The sequence below is a fragment of the Chrysemys picta genome, chromosome 13, assembly GCF_011386835.1.
Source record: "Chrysemys picta bellii isolate R12L10 chromosome 13, ASM1138683v2, whole genome shotgun sequence".
NCBI lineage: Eukaryota > Metazoa > Chordata > Testudines > Emydidae > Chrysemys > Chrysemys picta.
The window spans coordinates 11950213-11961334 of NC_088803.1; the positions used below are offsets into that span (position 1 = coordinate 11950213).

At 42.0% G+C, this 11122-nt stretch overlaps 1 protein-coding gene across 1 annotated transcript; it reads right to left on the reverse strand.

Moving 5' to 3' along the window:
- Positions 1–9447: 9447 nt before the first annotated feature.
- LOC101948837 (olfactory receptor 12D1-like) lies at positions 9448–10389 on the reverse strand. The gene has a single exon (XM_005310410.2). It carries the CDS (start codon positions 10387–10389, stop codon positions 9448–9450), a length of 942 nt encoding a protein of 313 aa, XP_005310467.2.
- Positions 10390–11122: the final 733 nt, after the last annotated feature.

Below are 11122 nucleotides of genomic sequence, written 5' to 3' on the forward strand. Positions count from 1 at the left end.
TGTAGGGGGTGATTCCTTCTTTCCTGTATCAAGAAGAGCATAACGGTTACCTATTACCACAGCGGGAGGGTTCGGAGCAGGGGTGGAGCACTGCCTGCTGCCAGAAGTAACCAGCTGCCAGTGTCCACCCTGAGCCATCTCCTCCTCCACCAGTGGTGTATCAACAGTCCTGTGTACTGGGACAGCTACCTCAGCTGTCTCCACATGGACACTCAACCTAGCCACCTCCTCCTGTAGCTCTCCCACCTGCTGCCTGAGAGATTCCACAAGTAAGCATTTCTGTAATCATTTGAGTTCTGTGTAGTCATGAAGTCAGTAAAAGGACACACAATTTTACTCAAGAGTAGTTTCATTGACCAGTGAATAAATTTGTTGCATTTTTGAGCATAAGTTTGACTATATCAATTAAATAATTTAAAAATAATAATAATGTAGGGATTGTCTCTTTATATGCATGTTTCCCCTGAAGCTGATAAACCTTTGGGTTTTCCAGTTGTGGATTTTTTTTCTATATAAAAATCTGAATGTACATGTTTATCTATTTATGCTTTTTATACTAGGACTTATTTGTCATGGGTATGTTTTAGGTTTTATTTAAAATGAAAGAATTCCTGTCTACATTTTCTTCTGGGTTACAATTTGCAATTCAGGATGCTGTGCTCCAGGGACCTCTTGAGGCTAACTGGCAGAGGGTACGCGGGGTGCATGGAGATTTATGGGGTTACCCTGGTTTGGATATACATAATAATTCTATAAAGGGTGGCATGTGAATTTCACCAAATAAAATTAATAGGCAGCACGTTTAAAACAACCAAAAGGAAGTATTTCTTGACACAATGCACAGTCAACCTGTGGAACCCTTTGCCAGAGGATGTTGTGAAGACTATAACAGGGTTCAAAAAAGAATTATATAAATTCATGGAGGCTAGGTCCAAAATGGCTATTAGTCAAGATGGGCAGGGATGGTGTCCCTGGCCTCTGTTTGCCAGAAGCTGGGAATGGGTGACAGGGGATGGCTCACTCAATTATTTCCTGTTCTCTTCATTCCCTTTGAAGCACCTGACATTGGCCACTGTTGGAAGACGGGATACTGGGCTAGATCGAACTTTGGTCTGACCCAGTATTACCATTCTTATGTTCTTATGTCTCTACTGACATCCAGTAGCACACTGATCATCATAAATCACTGTAAAATGTACATACGGACAATATTTAAGGAGTTATGTACCTATACTGAAATTTATGTTCTTAAGGTATGGGAGTTAAGGCAGGTCATAAAGAGGTGAGTGTGGAGTTTGCAGTGTTATATTTCTGGAGCCAGCACAGCAGGAGACAGACAGACACGGAGGGAAGTAATGGAAACCCACCTGTTTTCTGTGCTAATTTTATTGTTCCAGGGACAGAACTGAAACTAATACTGAAGTGAGACTTTGCACTGGGGAGAGAAGAGTGCTCAACCATTGAAAAGGACAGGACACCACATTCCTCCACCCTACTTTAAAAAAACTTTCAAAACACATATACATTATTGTTTACATGGCTAACAATAGACATTCTATAAAGTAACTAAGAGTTACAGGTGGACTATGGCAGATGTGACAGACCTAGACCAGTGGGGTACAGGAGTCTGGTTGAGGGCAAATATACTGGTCACTGGATGAGTAGTTTTCTGATCCCTGAGTGACCAGAGCAGGGGCTGCACTAGAGTAATCAGGAACCTGCTAGAACCAGTTAAGACAGGCAGGCTAATTAGGACAACTGGAGCCAATTAAGAAGAAGCTGCTAGAATCAATTAAGGCAGGCTAATCAGGGCACCTGGCTTTTAAAAGGAGCTCACTTCAGTTTCTGGTGTGAGTGTGAGGAGCTGGGAGCAAGAGGCGCAAGGAGCTGAGAGTGAGAATGAGAGTGTGCTGCTGGAGGACTGAGGAGCACAAGCGTTATCAGACACCAGGCGGAAGGTCCTGTGGTGAGACTAAGGAAGATGTTTGGAGGAGGCCATGGGGAAGTAGCCCAGGGAGTTGTAGCTGTCATGCAGCTGTTACAGGAGGCACTATAGACAGCTGCAGTCCACAAGGCCCTGGGCTGGAACCTGGAGTAGAGGGTGGGCCCGGGTTCCCCCCAAACCTCCTAATTGACCTGAACTGTGGGTTCTTCCAGAGGGGAAGGTCTCTGGGCTGTTCCCCAACCCACATGGTGAATCTCTGAGGCAAGAAAATCCGCCAATAAGCGCAGGACCCACCAAGATAGAGGAGGAACTTTGTCACACAGACTATTAAATTTCAGGAGATTATTCTGCCCTGGACTAGCAATTTACTACATCAAAATATAGCTATTCAGGTACACAACTGCTTTGTAGACTCTCTTGCAGTAACCTGGAGATAATGGTGTGGTAGTGTCCTGAACAACAGGAACAGTTGATGGTTAGGAATCAACTGGATTTGGTATAGAATCAGCTGGTCCCGGTACAAAAGTTTCTTCCACCAAGTCATTAAATTAGGAGTTGTACCATAAGGACATTCGATCTGAGAAACAGAAATCCTACTCTAACATCCTCAGATGCTGGTACTAGTCTTGGCTTCAACTGGTCTATATGTCATTTCTGTAAAATACCATTGGATAATTTCACCATGAATGAAACAGGTCCCGTTTCACTCCATAATAGTAGCTGCAAGTCCACACTAAGTCTCCAACTTGGAAAGGACAATGATGAGTCTCATGTTGTCGATTAATTTAGGATTTAACTACACATGAGGCAATATCAGGATATACCAGGTCTCAACAGGTGCACAAAGAGCACTTCAAGAAAAGAGTTTCAAGACATTATGGTGTCTGCTGATGACTTAGCAAATTCTTATGAGCTTTTAAGGCATGCGTAAGTGTTTGTAGAAAACATTCCACTTCTCCGTTTGTAGAAGGATGGTACAAAGCTGAGCATATGTGCTGAATTCCATTTGAAGCTGGGGACTTCTGAAATTCTTCAGAACAGAATTGAGCTGCATTGTCACTCACCAACTGTAATGGTAAACCAAATTGGCTAAAGAAGGTACAAAGATGTCCCATGGTCTTTGTAGCTGTAGCACAAGTCATTCTGAAAACTTCTGACCATTCTGAATGGGTATTAAATACAACCAAAATATACAAATACATGTCCCAGGAGTCTGTGGTCACCACTAACAGTATTGATGAACTGGGCTAGCATCAGGCTGAATATGCTGACATGTAGTACAGCACTTCACCTTTCTCTCAATGTCTTTATCGATCCCTCGTCACCAGACATGACTCTGGGTGGCCTTCATTCATACAATGCCAAAATGTCCTTCTTGCAGAACTTCCAAAACCTGAGATTGGAGGGATTATAGATTGATCAGTCACATCCCCATAAGATGCAACCATGATTCACAGATAATTCAGACTGATGTGATGCAAATTGTGCAAACTGGGGATTCTTTGGATCCCACACTGTACCCTGTAGTACCACAAATTGTGCAAACTGGGGATTCTTTGGATCCCACACTGTACCCTGTAGTACCACTCCCTTCACAAAAGAAAGTACATCATACTTAGATATTTCTTTGTCAATGTCTGTGCTAGTGATGGGTAAACTATCCATCAAATTGAGATAGAACACTTTGTCTGAACTTTCTTCGGGTTGACGAGAACTTGGACATGGCAGGTGCGATAGTCATCAGCATTGCTGTGCTGAGTCCCTTTTGGAAACTGAATAGCACAGTAATGAGCTGAAAGTAACGATGCCCATCTTTGCATACGAGCAGCAACTAATGACAGAAACCCAAATTTTGGTCCAAAATTTCACCAAGGTAATGCAGCTGTGAAAAAAGGCTAATGCAGTCCTAGGATGCATCAGGAGAGAGATTTCCAGTAGAGACAGGAAAGTGTTAGTATATTATAGAAGGCACTGATGAGACCTCATCTGGAATACTCAGCGATTCTGGTCTCCCATGTTTGGTAAAGATGAATTCAAACTGGAACAGGTGCAGAGAAGGGCTACTAGGGTGATCTGAGGAATGGAAAATCTACCTTGCCAGAGGAGACTCAAAGAGCATGGCTTGTTTAGCCTAACTGAAAGAAGACTGAGGAGAGATATGATTGCTCTCTATAAATACATCAGAGGGATAAATACCAGGGAAGGAGCGGAGTTATTTAAATTAAGTGCCAATGTGGACACAAGAACAAATGGATATAAACTGGCTCTCAACAAGTTTAGACTTGAAATTAGATAAAGGTTTCTAACCATCAGAGGAGTGAAGTTCTGGAACAGCCTTCCAAGGAGAGCAGTGGGGGCAAAAAACCTAACTGACCACCTTATTTGGGGTCAGGAAGGAATTTTCACCAGGTCAAATGGGCAGAGACCCTGGGGGTTTCCACCTTCTTCAGCATCATGGTGCACGAGTCACTTGCTGGTTTAAACTAGTGTAAATGGTGAATTCTCTGAAACTTGAAGTCTTTAACTCATTATTTGAGGTCTTCAGTAACTCAGGTGGAGGTTAGGGGTCTATGAGAGGAGTGCGTGGGTGAGGTTCTGTGACCTGCAATGTAAAGGAGGTCAGACCAGATGGTCATGATGGTCCCTTCTGGCCTTAAAGTTTATTAATCTATGAGGCCCATAGAGGTATTTAGGTGCCTAAAACAGCAGCTGAGTGTCCAGAGGGATATTCAAAGTGCTCAAGCCCCGAACTCAGACTTGCATGCCTTTAAATCTGGGCCTTATGCTCCTGAATCACATAGGTGCTTCTGTAAATTGCACTTGTTAGCCTCAAGTTTCCCAAGCCCTTACAAAGTCCTGAGGTGGGCTGCAGTTGCAGCTGTCATGATACAAACAATAAATTATCATAATAAAATATAGCTGTTTCGCTCAATCTGCCACAGTGCCCAGCAATGCTCAGCTGCCAGATCAGTTGCAGAGCTTCCCAAGGGGCTTTCCCGGTACTTGTGTACATTGAAAACACCATGAATGACCCAGCTCGATTCAAATCACAGGGGATGCACAAGGGGGTGGTGGTTTCACACTTAATTCAATTATGGGTTCTGGCCAGGGATGCAGGACCCACAGTGAGAGGTTGATTACATGTGAAATGACAAGCGAAGGGAGTATCAGTCATTGCAGTTACAGACAAATCAAAGATGCTCCCAGATTTGCCTCTGGGATGCCTAGCTGGTAAGAAGCCCATTCATCTAGTCCACATATTACAACAATAGTTTACTTTTATAGTCTTATTGTTGCCAAGTTTATGAGTATTGATAATGATCAGAAATTGGCTTTTGTTCATATGCCTATTGTCATATAGCGATAATAATAATTGGAATTGTGCTGTCTCTCTGCACAAGGGATGGAATTTTCAAAAGGGCCTAAGGGAGTTAGGCATTTAACTCCATTGCGATGTATTAGGATTTGGGTGTTTTAACTGAAAATCCCCAGCTTGGGGAATTTCACCCAAAGTGATATCAAATGCGTGTATTAGACAAAGTGACGCAGTCGAGGAAAAGACAATTCTCCTCTTAACTCTTTCTATTCTACCAATCTTAGGGATCTGTCTGACAGTTATAATAGTTTATATTCAGGCTCAGAATGATTTGAATTTTATTAGTAAAAGTCAATTTCACTACATACACACAAACTGATGTAAGGTCTGAATGGAAAAGTTACAATCCATCAAATATGATGATCCTGGTTAAATCTATGTCTTATCTTCATAGCTAAAATAATTGATATTGACTATAAAAAGAAACAAAGAGTCCTGTGGCACCTTAAAGACTAACTGATGTATTGGAGCATAAGCTTTCGTGGGTGACTGCCCATTTCGCCAGATGCATGACGATCCGCTTTTATTTGGAAAGGAAGACGATATCTGTCTGTACTTGTGCAAGTTTCTTCATGAGGTTGATAGATTTCCATTCCATACGGCTAAATGCAGTGCCTTGCATGGTGTCAAATATCAAAGGGGTAGCCATGTTAGTCTGGATCTGTAAAAAGCAACAAAGAGTCCCGTGACACCTTAAAGACTAACCGATGTATTGGAGCATAAGCTTTCGTGGGTGAATGCCCACTTCGTCAGATGCATTCACATCTTCGTCTGATGAAGTGAGCATTCACCCACGAAAGCTTATGCTCCAATACATCGGTTAGTCTTTAAGGTGCCACGGGACTCTCTGTTGCTTTCTACAGATCCAGACTAACACGGGTACCCCTCTAATATTGACTATGTATTTGTATCTCAAATGTGTCTGTTCTTGGATGACATCTCACAAATAAAAACAATGAGGAGTCCTTTTGGCACCTTATTTGGGCATAAGCTTTCATGGGCTAAAACCCATGTCATCAGATGCATGGAGTGAAAAATACAGTAAGTAGAATGCGACAAAAATGTCCTGTGGCACCTTACAGACTAACTGACGTATTGGAGCATAAGCTTCCATGGGTGAATACTCACTTCGTCTGACGAAGTGGGCATTCACCCATGAAAGCTTATGCTCCAATATGTCTGTTAGTCTATAAGGTGCTACAGGAGTCTTTGTCGCTTTTTACAGATCCAGACTAACATGGCTACCCCTCTGATACTTAGTAAGCAGAATATATATTATAGCACATGAAAAGATGGGAGTTGCCTTACCAAGTGAGGGGTCAGTGCTAACGAGCCAATTCAATGAAGGTGGCCGCAGTATCTATGAATCGATTAATGTTTTTTCCCCCCAGTTTTTTCAAAACAAAATTCCATTGAAATTGGCACGTTCCCACAGAAAGTTTCAGTGTCACTGTGTCAGTGTCAGTGTCAGTGTCAATGGAAAAACATTGCAGTGGAAAATTTTTGACCAGCTCCAGTCAAAACCGGCTTCAGTGAGGCACTGACTGCACACAAGTATGCACTATTTTAACTGAAGTGGTGTTTGTAAAACCAATGTTAGGTGAGATTTTCCATGGCAGCTAAAGGAGTTAGGAGCAGAAGTCTAATTGAGATTAGCCTCTCTTAAATCCAAATAAGAACATCTTTACATGGTTTTACACTGGGTCTGCTAAATAGTTTTTAAACCAATTTAAATAGAAACCAATGCAACTCTGAATATGGACAAGGTTGGGCCTTGGCCCTGATAAAATGACATCAAACAATAATCTCACAACACGGGCAGTGGTAAACTTAAAAGGACTGGAGTATATAGATACACATATTGCAAAGCCAGAAGGGACCATTTTGATCATTTAGTCTGACCTCCTGTAGAACACAGGCCATAGAATTTCCCCACAATAATTCCTAGAGCAGACCTGTTAGAAAAAACATCCAATCTTGATTTAAAAATGGCCAGTGATGGAGAATCCACCATGGTCCTTAGTAAATTGTTCCAATGGTTAATTACTCTCGCGGTTAAAAATGTACACATTTTTTTTCCAATCTGAATTTGTCTCGCTTTAGTTTCCAGCCATTTGATTGTGTTATACCTTTCTCTGCTAGATTGAAAAGCCCAGCATTAAATAGCTTTTCCCGATATAGGTACTTGTAGACTGTAATCAAGTCACCCCTTAACCTTCTATTTGTTAAGCTAACTAAATTGAGGTCTTTGAGTCTATCACTCGAAGGCAGGTTTTCTAATCCTTTTATCATTCTCATGGCTTTTCTCTGACCCCTCTCCAATTTATCAACATCCTTCTTGAATTTTGGATGCCAGAATTGCTCACAGGATTCCAGCAGCAGTGCCACATGGAGAGGTCAAGTAACCTCTCTCCTCCTACTCGAGATTCCCTTGTGTATGTATCCCTGGATCGCCTTAACCCTTATGCCCACCGCATAGTGATGGGACCTCTTGTTCACCTGATTATCCACCCCCCTCCAAATCTTTTTCAGAGTCACTGCTTCTCAGGATTGTGCCCCCCATCCTATAAGCATGGCCTACGTTCTTTATTCTGCTATGTATGTTTACATTTAGCCATATTAAAATGCAAAAGTTCTCCCACATTTGTTCATTAATCTTGGAAGACATCTGCATCCAATTTGAAAAGTAAAAGATTTTCAGTGGAGCCCAATGGAGTTGGGTGCCCAAATATAATATAGAGATACACCTATCTCATAGAGCTTGAAGGAATCTTCAAAGGTCATTGAGTCCAGTCCCCTGCCTTCAGAGCAGGACTAAGTATGGTCCCTGACAGACTCCCCCGTGATAACTAAATGGCCCCCTCAAGGATTGAGCTCACAACGCTGAGTTTAGCAGGTCAATACTCAAACCACTGAGCTATCCCTCCCCCATCGAAATCATGCTGCCTATGATCTCTATTTTTAATCATCTCTGTTCTGTAGCCCTTCAAGAGTGAGACCTTGGGAGTAAGACGTCTGCATGTTCTATATTATATATCTGCTGATAGATCACATGTAGGTAATTATAGACTATGATCAAATTACCTCTTAACCTTCTCTTGCTTAAAATAAACAGATTTAGCTCCTTGTCTCTATCATTATAAGGCATGTTTTCCAATCCTTTAATCATTCAGATCCGAAGAGCGTATGTGATTTTGTCAACAGGGATCCGTATAAAGGTCAAACATTACATTTAACATTTGTTTTAAAAGTGGTCAGTTTTGACATCTTCAGCCTGATCTTCACCAAGACAAGATGAAAAATGAAAATAGTGTTTCATTTTTAATGCCCATGTTATGTTTTGATGACGAGTCTGTGTTAATTTTACATTTCTTAAATCTAAAGGTTGATAAGTCCAGTCAAAATGAAAATCTGTATGACCTTCTCTGTATCATCACTAGCATCCTCGTTAATAAACATAACAATTTATAATAATGGTTCCCAAGCAGAGTTGGTCTAAACTTATCCATAGTTTTTCTTTTTAGGAAAAGCTGGGTTTTGACTCAACAAAATTGTTCATGAAACGTGTCTGCTTTCCTTTGAACTGTTCAATGTTTCATCAAAAAATTACAACCCCCAAACAAACAAACAAATCTCCCCAATTTTTTTCTCCACAGTTTTCATCTATATTCTTTTCAATATTTGGTTGTGAGAAACAAAAACATTTTTGGTTTTCAGGTTCTCAATAAGCAGTTAAACTTTTCCACTGCAAACTTTAGCCAAAAATGACTCCCCACACCATTTTCACTAAACTTTTCCATGCTGGGGAAAAAGAAATATCTGTCCACTGCTATTCACAACAGTAGATTTACTAAGCACAACCATAATAAAAACAATAACATCAATGATATTGTAGAATTCTAGGCATACCTGGAATACAATTAATAATGACAATGGTCAATTAGAATGGTTCCCTAGAAAGTAATTTCCAGGCAATACTGTAATGCAAATAGTAAAATATCCAATAATTAATATATAGTGTATTTTCAAGTGCATCTTGCAGGATTTTCCCTTACAATATACTGTCCATTTCTCCACTTCCCTGGATAATATCAGAGACACATTTTGAGTATTGTCTCTACTTTATTCATTTTTTCCCAGGGAGAAGCTTTCTTCCCAGTGCTTTCCTCAGGGCAGATTTCATCTCCTGGTTCCTCAGGGTGTAGATCAGGGGGTTCAAAACTGGGGTGATGATGGTGTATATGAGGGTGATGATCATCTCCCTTACTGAGGAGCCTCCCATGGAGTGTGGCATATAATTGAAGAGGACCGGCACATAGAGCAGTGCCACCACGGTGAGGTGGGAGGTGCAGGTGGAGAAGGCCTTTCTCCTGCCGTCCCATGACTGGACCTTCAGGAAGAGGAAGGAGATGATGTAGAGGTAGGAGAGGAGTGTGATGATGAAGGGAGTCAGAGCGATGGTCCCAGTGACGATGTTCAGGAGGCTCAGGTTGAGGCGGGTGCTGCTGCAGGCCAGGCTCAGCAGGGGCTTGATGTCACAGAAAAAGTGGTGGACACGGTTGTGGCCACAGAAGTGCAGTCTGGAGGTCATGACCGTGTGCAGCAGGGAGTGTAGGAAGCCGGTGGTCCAGGTGGCTGCTGCCAGGAGCAGGCAGACCTGTGGGTTCATGACCAGCATGTAGCGAAGCGGGTTACAGATGGCCACATAGCGGTCATAAGCCATGACAGCCAGAAGAATGACCTCACTGCTGCCCAGGAAGTGGAAGAAATGGAGCTGGGCCAGGCAATCAGTGAAGGAAATGGTCTGGTACCCTGAGAGGAAACCAGCCAGCATCTTGGGCACAGTGACTGTTGAGTAGAAGATGTCCAGACAGGAGAGGTTGCCCAAGAAGAAGTACATGGGGATGTGAAGCCGGGGTTCAACCATTATCATGGCCATGATGGCCCCATTCCCCAGCATGCTGGCCAAGTGCAGCATCAGGAAGAGAATGAAGAGGAAGCACCGCAGCTCCTGGAGGTTGGTCAGGCCCTGGAGGATGAACTCGCTCATCTCCGTCTGGTTCTCCATCACTGGAATATACAGGAAAAGGAGACAGAATAGCTGCAGGGTGTCTTGTATCGCTCCACACGAGGAGTAGAGCTGAACGTTTTCTCTTTGTGAATAAAAATTTTAAATGAATAATTTCAAGAAAAAAATTAATTCTTTTGAAATTTACTTCAGCATCCTCTTAGTTTGACAGAATCACAGAATCAGTTATTATACTGGAGCTAGCAAATGTTTTCCCTACATTTTTAAAAGGCCTTAGAGGTGATCCAGGGAATTACAGACTAGTAAGACTAACATATGAGCCTGGTAAAGTGGTTGAAAGAATAATTACAGATCAATTAATACAAGACCCAGAGGATCATGATATCATAGTGTCTAAGCAGCACAGATTTTGCAAAGGAAAATTGGGTCTCACTTATCTGTTAGAATTATGTGAATGTGTGACCGAAACAGTAGATAAAGAAGAATGGGTTGACATTTATGTAGACCTTCAAAATTACTTTATGTGCCTCACAATAGGCTCTGAAAGGATCTCTTAGGTCATGGGGTGAGCAGCAAAGTATGAGAGATAACAAAGGGCAGCATTAAAGATCCAATTTTCATTAGGTAACAAGCTTAGCAGCTCTTCACTCTTTGGATCCATCCATTGGCTTCCCACTGGATATTGTATCAAAGCTCAGCTTCTAGGCACCAGTTGAAAAGCTCTAAGTAACTCTGCCTTTTCCTGTATGTCCTCCCATGTCATACTTTTTGT

Coding starts and splice junctions, on each gene's coding strand:
- LOC101948837 (XM_005310410.2), bottom strand. CDS start 10,389: ATGGAGAACCAGACGGAGATGAGCGAGTTCATCCTCCAGGGCCTGACC.